The 17,944-nt window shown below is 42.9% G+C and overlaps 2 protein-coding genes across 2 annotated transcripts in view; one reads left to right on the forward strand and one right to left on the reverse strand.

The window, feature by feature from the left end:
* LOC136059152 (vacuolar protein sorting-associated protein 4B) overlaps window positions 1-10,698 on the reverse strand; it is a 382,624-nt gene extending 371,926 nt beyond the window's left edge. The window contains exon 1 of the mRNA XM_065753127.1: window positions 10,695-10,698. The gene's annotated coding sequence lies outside the window, so the exon portion shown is untranslated. The remainder of the gene's footprint in view (window positions 1-10,694) is intronic.
* The window catches only part of GMDS (GDP-mannose 4,6-dehydratase), a 387,208-nt gene continuing 379,902 nt past the window's right edge, over window positions 10,639-17,944 (forward strand). Inside the window, exon 1 of the mRNA XM_065753140.1 lies at window positions 10,639-11,016. Coding sequence (XP_065609212.1) covers window positions 10,972-11,016 — 45 coding nt within the window. The 5' untranslated portion in view covers window positions 10,639-10,971. The remainder of the gene's footprint in view (window positions 11,017-17,944) is intronic.

Here is a 17,944-nt window from a genome sequence, read left to right on the forward strand (position 1 = left end):
AGCCACCCCAATGGGCAAGTTGATCCAGAAAGCAGAGACACTACCTCATAGTCTATAACCCATGAGTCAGTGAAAGAATTTGACAAAGATGATCAAGTAATTATAATCTCCAAAACTGTCAGACTTGCTGGTAGTGTCAGTGGTATGACAGTCTTAGCTGATGCTGTCACTTCCTCATACACATGGGACAATTGTGTCACCAAGGCTATGGTCAAACACTTTAACATGATTGCCAAACATCTTTCCTAGCAGCAAACTACAAAAAAATGTTTGTTTCAGTAGTCATGTAGAGACTGTAATTAAAATATTGAACATTTTAGATCAGATTCTCTGGTGGTTCATTTCTGGTGGGAAGCCTAATGAGGGCAATGGGCTACAATGAAAGGTGGTACAATTCCAGTTGCTTTCACAGAGTTTATGGGAGTAGCCATACAACAAAGAAAATGTGCCAGAAATAAGAGTATTGGAAACCTTGTTCCTCATCTGCTTTACAAAACAAAAAACAAGCACAACCTCATTTCATATGGCCGTAGCCTTAAGATTATAAGCTGGTTAAAACCAGTAGCTGAAGGTGGAAGTATATACTTAGGTTTTTTTTTTCTTAAGACTGTGGTTTATCAGTGACTTTTCCTACACCAGCACATGGCTGCCCTTTAAAATACATTATGGGTCTGTTATTTTGGGCAACTGCTTTGGAGTTTGCTCTTTTGGTCCTGTGGCAAATGAATAACATCTGCTTTTATCTGGATTGTAAGGACACTGCACTGTCCTCAGCAGGGGATGAGCTAGCTTGGATTTGGCACCATTGCAGAAACTTGGATCTCTGCTGAGGGAACAGATGGGTGAGAAAAAGCTGTGTGAAGCAGGGGCCTGGTCCTCTGCTCTGTTTAAGCTAAGGGATTCACTTCTGCCACCCTCCCTGAGCTGCACTGCAGGTGTGCCTGTGCCTGACTGTGTGTCTCATTGACACTGGCTCTGAATTGAGAACTTGACATCTCAGCTTGATGTCAGTTCTGCCTCCTCAGTACAGACTTCTCTGGTGATCTGGACTTGGCCAATCCTGGTTGCCATCACAAGACCTACTCTGCTTTTCATTATTAGGTACCATAGTGTCACAGGCCTTGTCAGTGAGGCCACCGCCTTGCCAGGTTGGCTGTCACCCTCTGCTCTCTGCCTCACCCTAGCTTCTTCCCGAAACTGAGATTGTCATGTTTGTCTAGCTGTCAAGCTTATTGATCAAACAAAAGCAATGGAGTCTCAAGCAATACGGAAGTGACAAAGTGGGTGAGGCAAGAGCAGTCATTGGGACTGTGCTCCCTGTTTTCTGATCACAGCTCTGCTACCTATGCATAACCCCTTTTCCCAAAATTAAAAGGACTCCTCTAAGAGCAGAATAAGCCTCTGGCTGCAGTAGGAATATCTAGTGCTATTTATGAGAGTTTGCCAGGTACTTGAAATATTGTGGTCAAGATCCTGCTCATTTCAAAATATTGTAAATCTGGAAGCAATCCTGAAGCATCTAGTATGATGTCAGCCATCTAGGGTAAGCTCAGCTATAGCAGGTCATTCCTGCTGCAGCATACTGTCTTGGTCCTTCATTCCTGGATGATATCATCCTTTCTTACGTGAAAAGATCCCACTTTTTCCTGCCTTTCCTTCCATAACAAGTTTTGTGGATTTGTGACAATTTTTATGGCTCTCTGCCACCCTCTTGATAACTAGCACCAGCACAGGGCCCTTATTCAGATTGTAACACCAAAGAAAGAATCAGGAATACCCAATGTGTTCACAGATTTTATACATGTATCTATATTGTACTTACCCATTTCAACAACAATGTGCTATTGATACTTACATTAAAAGCTTTAAACTCCTTTTGATAAAAATGATCCCTATCCTCTTTTTTTTTTTTTTTGAACGTTTTGTCCCTGCAACTGCAGTGTTTCTTGCAACTGCAGTATTTCACATTTGTTTCTGTTCATTTCATTTTATTCCCTTCTTTCCAGACCATTTATTTATTTTACCAAGATTAACTCTGGAAGCCTTCTTGATTTCTAAACTGACTTATCTGCCTATCCCTCAGCTTCATGGAGATCTCAGTTCCATTTTTTAAATAGTTTAGAAAACACCATCTTGCATAGATCAGATGTACTATGGACTCTGGACACTTGACAATACTTGTCCTTCCATTCTGACAGTGAATTAATGTTATTTGCTGTCTCAGTATGATTTTTCAGTTGATTTTTTCACACATTTGATATTAGATTTGTTCTTTACATTTGATATTAGATTAGTTATTAGATTTTGTTTGCTTTCTTTGGTTTGCTATTTCAAAGAGTCATTGTCAACAGCATTGAGAACATATGGATTATAGGTGTGGTACTCAAAAGCAAACAAGTGTTTACATCTAGTGTGAGAATGTAACATACAGCAATTGCTGGTTTTCCTTCAGTCCACAGGTCTGCTCAAAAGTGAAATAAAGAAATTAAATTAGATCTTGACAAATCTGTAGATTTATTCAGAAATCTAAGTATGCTTTTGTCTTTCCTTTGTAATCCTTAACAATTGTCAACAGAAGTCACTTTTGACTATTCCTCTGTAACTCCAAACAACTGAGTTAAACTGGCAGTGAATAATCCTTTGACCTCTTTTTCAAGGTATGCCATATTTGCTTTTATCTGCTTTTGAGTACCTCACCCAAAAATCATATACTTTGTAAGACCATCAACAGTGGCTACAAGAGTAGATCACGCAGTTACTGAAGTATTCCAGGATGAAAGTTAGTTCTTTGGACTCAACAAATTTGGAAATGCAAAGCCAATCAAAGTGCCCTCTAACCTATCTCTGTCTGAGGGACAGATTATTTCCTTCACTATTGATTCTAATTGTAGGAGCCATTTTTTAGAGAATAATGATTAAGAAAAGCCCACAACATTATTTACATTATCTTCCAATGTCATCTGCTAGTAGGCTCTCCCTTCTGTTTGCAAGTTCACTAACCCTGCTATTCCTATTATTGATGCGTTGTTATAATGATTTCAGTAGCTAAGGTTTCTAGGAATAGCATGTCATTTTCTGCCTTGGCCTTTCTGATGTTGTATTCATGTGCTGTTGAAAATCTGTCTTCAGTACCACACTACACTTCCTACTTCCTGCATAATTTCCTCTAACATACAGGATCAAACCAATCTGATTGGTTACTTTAATCCCTGCCTATCTTTTGCATCTGGAAACTTCGCACTTACATCTTTTATACCATTTCTTTAAAGTTATGTGATTTCTTTCAATTTCCCCTTTTACCTTGGATCAGTCTTCCAGGAAATCTTACCTAATGACTCTCTGGATAACTTAAATCTGCCCTCCTGAAATCCTGTTGCTTTTATTGCAGTGTTGCCTCTTTCCAAATGAAGGAAATGTGAATTCTGTCATTTCCCCATCACTGACACCCAAGATTCTCTTTGACCAGCCCCACTCTGTGCCTCTGTTTGTTGGTTTGAATCCAGCACTCCTCTGTGGCAAACCAAAAGAAAGGCTGCAGGGGTCTGACTCTGTCAGCACCTAGCAAACAGTTAATGCATTGTAATAGGGGTAATAAGTAATTTTATGTATCGTTCTTCTGGTTTTGGTCACAACTAGTCACAGAATTCTTTATCCCAGGCACACAAGCCTGTGAGAGTGCTTTTACTTGCTTGAAATATGCATGTTAAAAATAACAGCATTAATTCTTACCTTACCACTTCACCACAAATAAATGTAAAGGAATATATAAAGAGTGTGAATAGCGTATATCTAGCCAAATACGTGTTGTTACAAAAAACTTAGTTTCAGCAATGTTAAGAGTCCCCTCTGATCCAGATCTTGAGTTTCTGTTATGCTCTGCTACTGATTTGTTCTGTGACTGCAGAGACAACTTGTAAAAGCAACCACTGACATTTTGAACAATATTCTAAGAGAATAATCCAGACTAGGGGACAGTGGAGTGATTTTTTAATTTCCCTGCAAGGTTTTTTACAATGTTCTTCTTACTCTGCTTCTGTTATGGCACTGAGTTCAGTGACGAGGCACACTCACTTACTTCCTTGTTACAGTTAATTCTTTGAATAACTAATGCTTGCTTTATGTGAATTTTCTTAACAGACACCACACCACTCTATGGCTGCATTATTCTTTTCCCAAGGTGGTCTTCTTTATAGTGTGAGAAATACAACATTGTTGTTTTCTTTCCTGATTAGAAGTCTTTTGGACAAGATTTATGCAGGGATTTGTGTGTATATTGGTCTATATTTGTGTAAGACAGGAGAAAGAAGAGAATCCCTTTAACTGTGTTTCAATGGCTTTCCAGAGAAACAGCCTATGATGTCCTCATTCTTACTACTGAGTAGAATAGTTGTTTGAAATAGCCTTAACAGGGATCAACAGCATGTATAAACTCTGGTTTGTTCAAATTTACTCCCCATAAGGCCTTATCTCCAAGAACTGACTCCAAGGCTCACGGCTAAAAAAGGTATCCCAAGTTCTCATGTTTCTGTTCCACCCGCCATTGCTATGTCAGAGCATTGAGAACACGGGTCACTACATGTACCCTCAAATATTCAAGCCAACAGTTCAAAAATAAACATGGAAACTCACTTCCCTTAACTCCCCACTCTTCTTTTTACTTCAAAAGAGATCTGCCCCCCCTTTCCCCTGTGACTTGCTACTCTCTAACGTCTACAGCTGCTGGATCTCCCCTGGACTCTCTACGATCTCACCTTTCACACTCCTTTCCAGATCTCCCCAGATTTGTGAAGCACACTATTGTTTTCCACTATTAAATTAAAATAGCAAAGTAGAAAAAGAGAAATAAATCCTTAATGTATCACTTTCTTCTAGGCCTACTACAGCTCCCTCAGTTGCCTGCCAGTATGAGCTAACAACTCCTCAAGAAGAAAAGAGCTCTTGGATGTCTGTCTGCTGTCTGTCCCTGTCCACTGCTGGCTCCCTGAGCCAGCCCCAATAGGATATGAACAACATCTCAGTGTCATTATGGACTTCACTGTCATGGGCAGGATCCAAAGTATTTGGTAGCAGAAGGCAAGCAACTGAAGTTGAAGGTGCACAAAGAGCCAGAGCTCTTGCTTGAGTTTCAGAGGCTCTGATTTCACCTGAGGCCTCTGACTCTGCTGTAAGAAAAAGAAATTATGTCAATTGCAGTAAAATACTCTTTTTGAAATATGTGTATTCAGCAAATGTTTTCATCCACTCAGGTATTCTGTTGACATAATTTTCTGAAGAAACGGACCCAATTTTAGATATCTGGAAGCTTATTCAATGGGATATCAAAATAGATGGCCATTATATGTCAGCTTTTTAATATATTCAAAATTTCTACTGTTATATCTGTAGTGATTTAGATTTGAGAAAACATGTTTTCGGGACATCCTTGAAAAGGCAGAAGTTGAGTGTACTTTTGGCCTTGCCTAAGACAGTTTATGAAGACCATTTATTTGAGACCATGGTTTGTCTCCCTCGTAATTACCAGAGATCTCCAGAACTTTGACAGAGTTCACATATATAGAAGTTACTTAAACTGCCTGAAGTGGGTCATTCAGAAGAGCCTCAGAAAGATGCGTCACCAGTTTTTCCCATTACAAAGTGATACAGAGGATGAGAACTACACTTGGTCCACTGGCAATTTCTAATTTCTGTACAGAGCAGGATATGCTGATAACATGTCAACTTTCACCACAGCAAAATATACCTAAGTAAAGAAGAGAAAGTTATGAATGACCCTATGAATAAAATAGTACTATGGAAGCTGTTTTTCCACAGTGAGAAAAAAGATTGCTTTAAATCAGTAATTTCTACTTCTGGAGGTAAAGCAAGATTACTTCATCATCTCTGGAAGTATTAACAATGGGTTCATATGAGATTCTTAAACCTCAAGTAACTACCCTTTCAAATGCCAGTCAGCAATGTAGCCAAATCCCCATACAAACACTGAGGTCCTCAGGATTGCAATTCATTTGGTATTCAACCATAACAAAATTTCAGTTTGTGTATGTTCTCCTTCCTTTTCCCCTTCCCTTAGTGCTTAATATGGTAGTTTTTTACAATCTTATATACTTCAGCCTTTTCCTCCTATTATTCCTTTCTTCCTTATTCTCAGTGAGATTTATTTTCTCTTTAATTTTCCCTCCCTGTTTCCTTTTTGCTCATTTCCATTATTTCCTAGTTTGGCTAGTTTGGCATCAATCAGCAGTACTCTTCATCCCTTTTTCCATATGATATATGTATTTTTATCTATCACCAAAAAGCGAATTTCACTATTTCTGTTCTCTACCTCTTTCTCACCAGTTCCTGGGGTGGCATTGTTCACATTACCACAATACAGGCTATGGCATATGCTATTCATTTTTGTTGCTTCAGGTCTTGTCAGTTTACTCGCTCATCATAAAACTTTTACTGGGTGAAGCTTCTCCTCTTACAGGGATTCAAGGGGGCTGAGGGTGTGTGTGTATGTCTATCTGCTGTCTCCTCTTCAGTGAGGGCTTTGCCAATTTTAGCAGCCAGAATCAGGTCTACACAGACGCATGAAAAAGTGATTATAATGTCAGCAGACATAGCTTTAAGTTAGGTAGCACACGTAATAGTACAGGTGCTGGAGGAAGCAAGAAAGGCAGGAGTGCAGGCTAGCGCCCAGAGTACATATTAACCCCCAGATCCCTGGGGTAGTCCAGTTGTCAGCCTGTCCTGAAAAACGTTGCAATCTGTCATAAACTGCTGTCAACACCAGAGCAACTTAGGTAAAATCTAGTACCTGTGCCACAATCGAGCCTTCAGTCTGGTCTGTAAATGTACCTTGGAAGACTTTGGTGACAGAACAGTCTTTGTGCATTTAACCTGGAATGTGCTCCAGTGCATGCCAGGGGCAGATTTAGAAGGATTATGGTAGCTGGCTAACAGTATCTGTAACTACCAGTGCCAGACTTATAAATGGAACAGAAATTTAAACAGGTTCAAGAATTTTTTTGCTTCAGTCAGCTGGAACCTGAACTAGGCTACATCCTGTCTGGCTTCATCTGCCTTTTTCTAGTATTAGTATTGACTAAAAATACCAGAATAAACCCTGCAAAAGTGATCTCGGCACAGCCTGACTGAGATACAATCCTTACAAAAGTAACACAGATTGGCAACTTTCATTCTGAATCTCCTCACTCTGCGAGGAGTACAGATACTGGGTAGAAAGGAGGGCAATTGCTCTGAGCAAGGAAAGAGGCCAGGGTACTTGTCACCTAAGAATACAGCCATGGGTCAAGGTAATCTTTCAACCAATGTAATTGATTAATTATCTGAGTTATGAAAGGTGTAAGCAGGCTCCCTCCTTTGCTGGAGTGCTCTGGAGAGAAAGTCAAGAAAAAAAGCCACATTTGAAAAACAGTTCTTGTGGGTTCTTCGACAAACAGGGGTAGACAAAGTTCTGTTTGGAGAGTGACCAAAAAAAGCCTCATAAATGCACATGACATCTGAGCGATGGAAGCTCCTGATCTAGCCCAGCTTCAGGCCCTGCATTGTCAGCACATCTCATTGATTTGCTGAGCATCATACAGAAAGAAGACCAGCTTTGCTTTGGAGTACATTTAACAGACTGCCAACAAAAGCTAAAAATGTTGAACTTTTCATGCCATAAAAAGGACGTTTTTGAATGTAGCTCATGCACTGCTTTACAAATCAATGATCTAGGAGGAGAGGGAATTACCTATTTAAAGACGAAAGAAAACTTGCTCCTAATTATCTCAAATGTCAAATCCTAAATTGTTAAATAAAAACATGTTTTGTGCCTTACTCCTAGCATAAGGAGTTCTATAGCTCTTGGAATTTTGTGTCTTTTTATGTATCCAATGTCATTTTAAAGCTAAGAAAGCATAATTTATACTATTTGTAGTTAAATGGGAGAAGAGAAGAAGGAGAAGACTGCCACTGTGGAACAACTTCCTTTCATGCAGTTGTAGAGAGCAATAAAGTCTCCCCTGAGTCCCCTCTTTTCCAGGCTAAATAATCCCAGTTACCTCAGCCAGTCCCAATAACACTTGTGTGATAGACCTTTCATCAGGTTCACCTTCTTTGGACATGCTCCACAGCCTCAATGTCTTTCCTGTAATGAGGAGCCCAAAACTGAACACAGTATTTGAGGTTTGTCCTCACCAGGGCTGAGTAAACTGGACAATCACCTCCCTGCTTCTGCTAGCAATACTATTTCTGATACAAGCCAGGATGCCATGGGCCTTCTTGGCACATTGCTGGCTTGTATTCAGCTAAGCATCAACCAACACCCTCAGATCCTCAGGATCTGTATCTTGCCAGGCACTGTTTCCCAAGCCAATAGATCGATGCTGTGTTACTTCATATGAGGTATTACAAAGACATATTCTGGCAAGTGAACTGTTCTTGGTTTATTTGGATAAATGTTCCAGGGAAATCTTGGTAATTAACCTGGCAGAAATGTGCTACAAGAAGCTGGTTTTCATGTCTGTCACTGGGATTCTATCAGCTATATTGGTAGACAGAAGAATAACAAAACGAAAAGAACATACTTAAGTCTGATCCTGTCTGAACATCACTTGAGGCAGCAAGCTCCCGCTGTGCTTTCTGCTTTTACACAAAGATGTCGGCAGCCAACTCTCCTTATCAGACACATGCATGTAAGAGCAGCAGATAATGCATCAGAAGGCTGAAGTGAAAAGTTTCCAATGGAAAGCCCTCCTGCTATAGTAATGGCATTACTGTGGAGTTGCTAAAAATGTCATTCTCAATGCCAAGAATGGCAGAGCTGCAATAACATGGTATGCTTTATCGCTGATTTTTTTCGCTGTTTGGATGTGTGGAGGTCCTGCAACGCAGTCACATAATAAGGAAACTTGACAGACTTTGGGGATCTGTATAGAAACACAGAATTACAGAATTGTAGGGGTTGGAAGGGACCTCTAGCAATCATTGAATCCAACCTCCCCTGCCAAAGCAGCTCCCTAGCCCAGGTTGCACAGGTAGGTGTCCAGATGGGTCTTGAATGTCTCCAGAGAAGGAGACTCCACCACCTCTCTGTGCAGCTGTGCCACTGCTCCGTCACTGCACTGTGAAGAAGTTCCCACACACATGTGTGCAGAACTTCCTCTGCATCAGTTTGTGGCCATTTCCCATTGTCCTATCACCATGCACTGCTGAGAAGTGTCCGTCCTCGTCCCTTTGCCTCCCTCTCCTTAGATATTTACAGATGTGGATCAGACTCCTTCTGAGTCTTCTTTTTCAAGGCTGAACAGACCCAGGTCTCTCAGCCTTTCCTCATAACGGGAGGTATTCCATGTCTTTTATCATCTTTGTAGCCCTCCACTGGACTCTTTCCATGAGATCCCTGTCTTTTCTGTACCCGGGAGCCCAGAACTGGACACAGTACTCCAGGTGAGGCCTCACCAGGGCAGAGTAGAGGGGGAGGATCACCTCCCTCAACCTGCTGGTCACGCTCTTCTTAATGCACCCCAGGATCCCCTTGGCCTTCTTGGCCACCAGAGCACATGGCTGGCTCATGGCCAGCCTGTCATCCACCAGGACACCCAGATCTCTCTCATTAGAGCTCCTCTCTAGCACCTCATCCCCCAACCTGTACCGGTGCACACGGTTATTCCTCTCTAGGTGCAAGACTCTACACTTGAGGTTGTTAAACCTCATCCTGGATAACCTGGATCCTTCCTGTGCAGCTCTCCAGCCTATCTAGGTCTCACTTCGTATCACCATCAAACTTACTGATCAGCAAACACAGTCAGGCCTCTTTCTTATCTGGTTTATTAGATTTTAGATATAGAAACTTAATGCATCAGTAACAGAGGGCACTTTTACAGTATTTCATTTGGAGGACCCGCTCAGTCAAGCCGCGCTGCGTAGAAGTGAAGCGGACGGGAAACATAAGTTCATAAGTTCATAAGTTCATAAGGTTGGAAAGGACCTATAAGATCATCTAGTCCAACCATCCTCCTATCACTATCTCTACCCAACTACTAAATTAAGTCCTTTAGCACCTCATCTAAACGCTTCTTGAACAGCGCTAGGGATGGTGCCTCAACCACCTCCCTAGGCAGGCCATTCCAGTGCCTGACCACTCTTTCAGAAAAGAAATGCTTCCTGAGGTCTAATCTAAATCTTCCCTGGCGCAACTTGTGGCCATTCCCTCTCATCCTGTCATTACTTATCAGGGAGAAGAGGCCTACCCCCTCCTCACCACAACCCCCCTTCAGGAAACGCAATGCTACGGTCAAAACCGCACGTGCCCTCCAGCTCCTCCGCGCCGCAGGGGTCGCTGTTTCGCCGGCGAACGGGGCCGCGGCGCTCTCTTCGTTCTCACGTGGCACCGCCCCCTCGCGACACGCGGTCAGGAAGTCGGATGCTCCGACTGCAGCGCAAGCCACGCCCCCTCACTCGCTCCCAACCAATCGCCGCTCTCGCCTTCGGCCCCGGCGCGCTGGCGTCTCCTATCCGTTCAAGGAAGCGCCCAGGCTCCCGATTGGCTGCAGAGCGGAGCCGGGCGGGGCGAGGCGAGGGGAGGGGTGGGAAAAAAACGGAGCGCGCGCCCGCGGATCCCCCCGTTAGCGCGCGCACGAGCGGGGGCAGGGCGGGCGGCGACGGCGCTGGGGCTGCACCTGCGGCCGCCTCGGGGCGGGACGGCTGCGCCCGGAGCGGCGGGCGGGGCGATGTCCCCGCGGCAGAGATAGCCGCTAGGAGCCGGCAACCCATGTGCGAGCCGCGCTCGGGGCGGCAGCCGTCCTCCCCTCGGTGCCCGCCCCCAGCGCCCTGGCCCTGCCCTCGGGCGGCGGCGATCGCGCCTCCGCCCCGAGCTACCTCTACACCTGGGCCACCGCCTTCCCCGCCGGCAGGGTGGCGCAGCCAGCGGCGGGAGCGTGTGCCGGAGCGGCGGCCGCGGGAGACGAGGACAGCGGCGGGGAGATGGGCGACAAGAAGGTGGCTCTCATCACCGGCATCACCGGGCAGGTAGGGAGCGAGCTGCGGGGGGCCGAGCCCTATGGGCTTCCGGCGGTGCTTGCGGGATTGGGGGTGGGAGGGGGAAGCGGCCTTGAGGTGCTCCCCCTACACTCCCCCCCTCTTTCCCGGAGATGCTGCGGTGCGTGGCGCCCGCACTTCCTGTTGCAGCGGGCGCTGTCCGGGCGCTGTCGGGCGCCTCCCGGGAGTGGGCGCCGCCGGGTGACGTGCGTGCGGGGCTCGTCTGGCGGCTGCTCCTGCCCGCGCTCTGCGGGTAGTGATGCTTTCCGCGGGTACCTCGAGCAGCCTGCGACGCTCTTCCGCCTGCCTTCGTGGTGATCTTCACCTGGACTTGTGAAGACGTCAGCTTGGTCTCTGTTGAAGCGAGGTGCGAAGTGACCTTCAGGAGAGGAGGGGATGCGTCTGTGGATGAGAAGGTACAGGGCGGTGTTGGAGCTCTTCCACCTGATGGTCTGAAGATTTGGAGCACCACTGCTGCCCTGTGGCAGGGCTTCCCCTCAGCAGGGTTGTCACTTGCCCCATTGGCACACGAGGCAGTCACTCTTACGGTATGTGTGTGCTTTCAGCCCAGGCCTGAATGGGTGACGTAGCCATCTATAGCCATGTGTTTTGCATCCATGTGGGTTACATAGGACTGTAGGAGTTGGAAAGGACCTCTGGAGATCATCCAGTACAATGCCCTACTAAAGCAGTCTCCTTACAGGGCTGTACAGGATAGTGACCAGACAGGTCTTGAATATCTAGATATCCATAACCTCTCTGGGCAGCCTGTGTTCTGTTACTCTCACAGAGGGTTCGTTGCAGTTTCTATGTTTTGATTGTGTTAACAATAGTGATAATGATGCTTTCAGTCCTCATGCTTTCAGCAGAAGTTGCCAGGAAAAGGCCATGTGGAAGGATAAATGTTTCCCTTGCAGCAGCTTCTCTGGGGAGAAATGATGTGCCAGTGGTGAGTTTTAACTCAGGGAGACCTGCAGGTGTTTTGATGTACAGAGCTTGTAGCTTTCTCCACTACACTGCCAACAGGCAGCTTGGATGGTCAGATGGTCAGCTTGTCCACATAGAGGTCTACCTTGTTGTCTTTGATGGCAAGTTGTGCTAAATGAAGTTGTGGACTTGTTTGATAGCATTTGAGCAATGCCTTACTTTGCAGTGTAGATGCTGCCTGGAAAAACCACTCTGCTTGCACATGAGTTATCTCTGAACATGCTGAGTGCCTTCTACTCATAGGGTGTATCGTTTGTGATGGGTAAAACCTGTTAAGTAGGTTATGTTGGATGGTATGCATTAATAATTGACTAAGATTTAGTGGAACTTTTTTTTTTTTTTTTTTCCTTTATGGCTGGCACCTACTGGCAGCTTTGTTCATGGAAGAACTTTTTCTTCAGCTGTGGCTCTTCCTGGAATGTTTGCCAACCCATTTGTGAAGTGGTACTATGGACTGTTCAGAAGGCAATGAGCGCAGGGGAAAAGTGCAGGTCGAAACAAGCATGGTGCTCCTTTACGATGAAGAGCCACTTGATTTTTGTGAGGGAATAACCTGTGGCAACACAGTGTCATAGCATTTCTCATCTGTTACCAGATAGGACGTGGACTGTGCATTCAGTTTTCACTTGCTGAGTTTATTTCAGCTCTTAGTCAGTTCTCAGGTGTTCTTAAAACACTTCTCAGTGTCATCTCTTCTAGTGGATAACCTACCCGAGCAGCTGACTGACAAGATGTAACAGTATCTGAGAAGAGGAATAAAAGATCTGTTTATGTTAGCATTTTTTTATTTTGTGTTCATTTTTTTTTTTTTAGGAAAAGCACAAGAAACCAGTGCTTTTTGCAGGACTACTTGGTATGAAGTGTCTTCTAATCTGTTGACAGAAGTATGCTGCTTTTCATCAAAGATAGTAAGTTAGAGGCCTCTACCTCTCGATGGTTGGACTAGATGATCTTGTAGGTCCTTTCCAACCTATTGAACCTATGAACCTACCTACAGTGTTCTGATTTTTACAGTGTAGTGCTCTGTGTGATACCTTTCCCTGCTCCCTTTTAGGGGAGGTTCATTTTGGTTATTAGGAAGATTTTATTCTCAGAAAGAGTGGTGAGGCACAAGCTGCCCATGGAGGTGGTAGAGTCACTGTCCATGGAGGTGTTAAGAAATGTGTAGCTGTGGCACTGAGGGATGTGGTCAGTGAGCATGGAGGGAATGGGTTAGTAGTTGGACTAGATGATATTAGGCGTCTCTTGGAACCTTAATGATTCTATGATTCTATTTTCAATGAAGTTCTTCCATCTTAATTTAACCTTTGTCAGGCATATTACTTGGTGTTCAGACATGAAATCAGAGCTTGCAAAGGCCTAGGATACTTAAAATTTAGCCAATGAAGATGGCTGCCTTAGTGCTTAAACAAGACGAACTCTTGGCTTAGGATGAAACTTTTATGTTGAGGGTAGCCTCCAAGTCCTATAGTGTTTTATTACTGGGCTTTACCACTATGAATCCTTATCTGTCTTCTATTCTTAAATAAAATTTTAGAGGAAGTTGCTGAAATATTTGTTCTTTGCCCTCCCATCTTATTCTTTTGTTTTTTTTTTATATAATGAGCTTTATTTGAAGAAGCCTCACCCAGAAGTGGAACACGTGGATTCTGTTCCTTCCTTATGTGAGAACGGGCATGCTTGCACATCCGCCTTCTGTGAGAATCCCTTTGTCATCTGCATTTAAGCTTAATTAGCATGCATAAAATATACAAATGCGTTCGTGTATTTCACAAAGTGGAAATGAGCTCAGGCATCATCTTTTATGGATAGTTAACTTCAATTATTTGGCTAAATTGAGTTGGTTTATTTCACATTCTTGGAATTGGTACTCTCGCAAGAGAGGAAATAAAGGCTTAGATCCTTTTGGGTGAGGAAACCACAGAACAGCACTGGACAGTAAACTAATTTTCAAGCTCTGGCCCTTCTGCTACAGTGAATTGGTACAGTCGAGTTGTGTAAGGAACCCACTTTGAGTATGACCAGTGTACTGTGAGAACATTAGCAGAGGTAATGCCCCATAGAGCCTGGAAGAAAAGCAAGTTGGGAAACAATTAAGCTAGCAGGGCTGCTTTAAGCAACTGTAGAGTGGTGCTTTTGGGTTTATAAGACTATAAGGCTGAGCAAGGTGCTGCTTGAACTATAGTAGCATTTCCTGAGTTGAGATGATGGTACTTCAGGCATAACTGATCATAGTATTAGTATCAGACACCTTGTGCTTCTCAGAACTTCTGTGTAGATGTGAATGTCTCAACTGTTGACCTTTCCCGCTGACAAAAGAGGGGATTTTATCCTGTTTTGGTGGAGAAAGATTTGAGCTGTGGTAGGACTGACAATTCTAACAATTCTGTCTGGAGTTGTCCAGCGCTGCTTCTTGTAACTAAGGTATGCCATGGAGATATGACACAGCTGTATCTTATAGTTTATAGACCTCTAATGGGACTTGTAAGACTGGAGGATGCCAGAAGTGGTTATGCTACCTGCATGTTTTCTTCTGTATAGTGAGTAGAAGCCCACGTAGTTCCTGCTTAACTACACCAGTTAGCAAAGGCACTTCCTGTGGCTTGCTTGTCTTCTAGATGCAAGCTGTCAGGAGGACAGGTGTCTGTGAGGGTGAATGTGTTAAGTGATAAACTGGTGGTGACCTTTGGCCAGGCAGCAGAAGGTAGATACGATATGGATGAAGCCATAAATGCTAATGAATTCCATATGGTCAGAATACAGAAGACATTCTGTTGGCAAGGGCTAAATTTTAGTTACTATGTGATATGTAAATGAATTTCTGCAAATTCTGCATCTCCTAATGGGGCTAAGGTGAAATCATTGCCATTCTGTCACTTGTACTAGTGATAACAGCACTGTAACCAGTGGTGTTATACACTGCTGTAGCAGTGCTGAGATTTCCTTATCTCCTTTCTTACACTGTGGTAATGGGGTAAACCATACTTTGCTGCTTTGATTAAGTGGCTTCTAGTTTGAGGCAACTACAGTGTTTGGGTGGATAAAACTTCTGAAGTGTCACACAAATATTGGTCTGCTGGTAAAGTACTTCTGAGTACTTTTTTCTTCATTTAAGGAAAAAAATATATTTTAAACACCTGCTATGCGTATTAGAATTATTCTTAACAAACTATAATGTGACTAAAATCTTTTTTTGATTTCTCAGACTTTAGTAATTGGAAGGATTGCTCTTAAAAATGTTTTTTTTTCTTCAATCAGATACCAGTCTAACAAACATATTTACAACTAAATATACAGACCCTTACCTCCTGCTTTTTCTTATTAGGGGAAGCTGAAGTGCTACTGAAGCTGTGCTTTTTGACAGCTTTGTTTTCTGTGACTAAGTATCTTCTAAAGATGCATTTGACTCTGAAAGGTTTGATTGCACTGCACAGTCTGATGGTCTTTCTGTACACTGATGCTTGTATGAGTGGATGTTTAATTTGTTGGGAAAACGCTAAGACATAGTCTGGCTGAGTTCGAGTACTGCATTACATATTGCTGTTTCATTTTTACCCTCAGTCACTGTATTATGAGCCTTGAGTAGTATCTCTCTCTTCTGGCGCTGTGCTGCTTTACTTGGAGAGATGGTAAGATGGTCTGTAGACCAACGGGAAAATTGTTTAACTTTCAAAGCTAAGTTTTAAATGAAGCAATACAGGAGAACTCATGTGTTAATACATGACCATAGGCTTTTGTTAATTATAGACAAATTAGCTTTGTCCCTCTTGTGAGGGCTCTTTTGTACAGCTGCTGACATTTGCCTAAACTTGAATTTCAGCTGAAACTTCATGAGATTGCTATCATAAGTGTAAATATAACTGAAAGATGAGCATGTATGCATTAGTGCAAGAATATTGTCTTAACGTAGAGAGGGGATATGTTCTACCTTTGTCCTTCTAGTCCTGAAAGTTAATCAGCATGCACACCAAACCCGAATACATATGTACTGCATACCCTACAGGTGTTAGTAGTTCATAATTTGAGGAAGACTAACTGTACTGAGAGGGAAGAGGATCACTGAGAAGGTATGCTTTACTGTTGTGACTTGAGGTAAGATTTCAAATCTGACTGTTAAGAATGAACCAATAGACTCTATGGGGCAAACTACCAGTGATACAAACATGAATCATTGCTTCATTTATTCATTAGAAGAGCGACTGTGAAACTGTTTCATTTGCAGTGGGTCAAGCAACACTGTTTCTTGGAGAAGAGTTTTAAAGGAAGGTGTTAAACAACTTCATTAAGTATTTTGATCAAGTAAGACTCTGCCTTTTGAAAGTGTGTATATACCTGGAAGGGAAATGTAGAGATGTTATGTGATGCTCTTCAGAGAGAAGACAGTCCTTTGTCAGGCGAAGGATGGAATCTGAAAGATTGCTTTTTTGCTCAAAAATAGACTAGATTTCAATGCAACTGCATAGGCTACAGGTAAAGCTTCATGTAAGCAGTGCTGCCTTTTCACTAAGGCAAACATGGTCTTGGTGGAAACTAGGTGCTCTCTATTTCAGTGGCTGTCTCTGAGTAGCCAAGCATTGTTTTGAGTGAGGATCTCAGATGTGTTGAACGTCCTTATTTTACTTTGATGCTAAAGAGATGGAGGAACACAAGCTTGGGGTCAAACTGAAATATTAGAAACTTAATTGGAAACTGAAGAGGCCTGTGTGTGTACTTTTAAATGGGAGAGGGAGGTCCAGTCTTGAAGTAGAAGGTTGAGGGAGGTTGTGGAGTGTTATTCACAGAGGTACTCTAAACCAAACTGGAAATGGCCTTGAGCAACCTGCTGTAGTCCACCCTGGTCTGTGCCTGCTCTGAGGAGTCCAACTGTATACCATTATCTGCAGTGATGAATAGTGCAGTTAATAGGATGTTTGAGTACAGGTGTGCTAGAACACATGACTCAAGGTATGGCTGGTATAGGATTTGCTCTTATCTATCCTCCTGTATGTGTTAACTTTTTTTCCATCCTTGTGCATCTTTACTCAGTGTTTATGGCTGCCAGTGTAGTTTCTTCTGGGGCTTGTTACTGGAGAGGGAAGTTCTGGTAAAGCAGCACAGCTCCCAGGTGTTGACTCAATGATCAGCACAATCTGATTCCTTGTATTTGTACAGGATATGCACAGGATGTGGACTGAGAAATGTTGTGAACAGCAAGTGGATTAAGCGTCACTGTATACAGTAATGTGTACGTGGTGTGAAAGTAGATAAAATACATAAAAGGAAAAATTGAGTTTAGTACATAGGAACAGTGCTCTGGTATATAAAATATAGAGCCTGAGTACCCAATCTGTGTTTGGGAAGCTGACTTCTGCCAGCAGTGTTTCTTGTGAAAGTTTCTGATGTTGTGGATAACTTTGTTAGTTTTGTTGTTGATTTTATTTCTTAAATGAAGACTGGTGGCTATGGAAAAAAATCGATTAAATGTAAACATATACCATATTTCTGAATAGCACAACACTGTTGCATTGAGACGTTCTTTTCTCTATGTACCTACAGCCAATCCAAACTGAAGAGAGCACTCTTCTACCTTCCTGTGATTTTAAGTTCTTCCACAAAACTTTGGTCTTATTTCTCTCTGCGTAAGGGAGTCAATTTCTTAGAAAATAGCTTTGCAGGAGGACAAGGACAATGGAGTACTCAAGCCTGCTGTGATGATTTATGTGTAGAACACGTATAAAGTTACCATTCTAATTCCTATAATTCAAGGAAGCCATGCTAGTTTATTTTTTTCAGTGTAATTGTGATAATGGTATTCTTCCTAGCATTGCTTCTTGTTGCCCACATCTTATTTCTCTGAGGAATGCTAGATGGTGTTACCTTTCACTTGCATATGCTTTTATTTGTTCTTTGATATGGTATTACAGTGGTGAGATAAGAAGTACTTTCTCTCTAG

This window comes from Cyrtonyx montezumae, unplaced genomic scaffold (genome assembly GCF_038088225.1).
Source record: "Cyrtonyx montezumae isolate F1298 unplaced genomic scaffold, pur_monq_1.0 scaffold_8, whole genome shotgun sequence".
Classification (NCBI taxonomy): domain Eukaryota; kingdom Metazoa; phylum Chordata; class Aves; order Galliformes; family Odontophoridae; genus Cyrtonyx; species Cyrtonyx montezumae.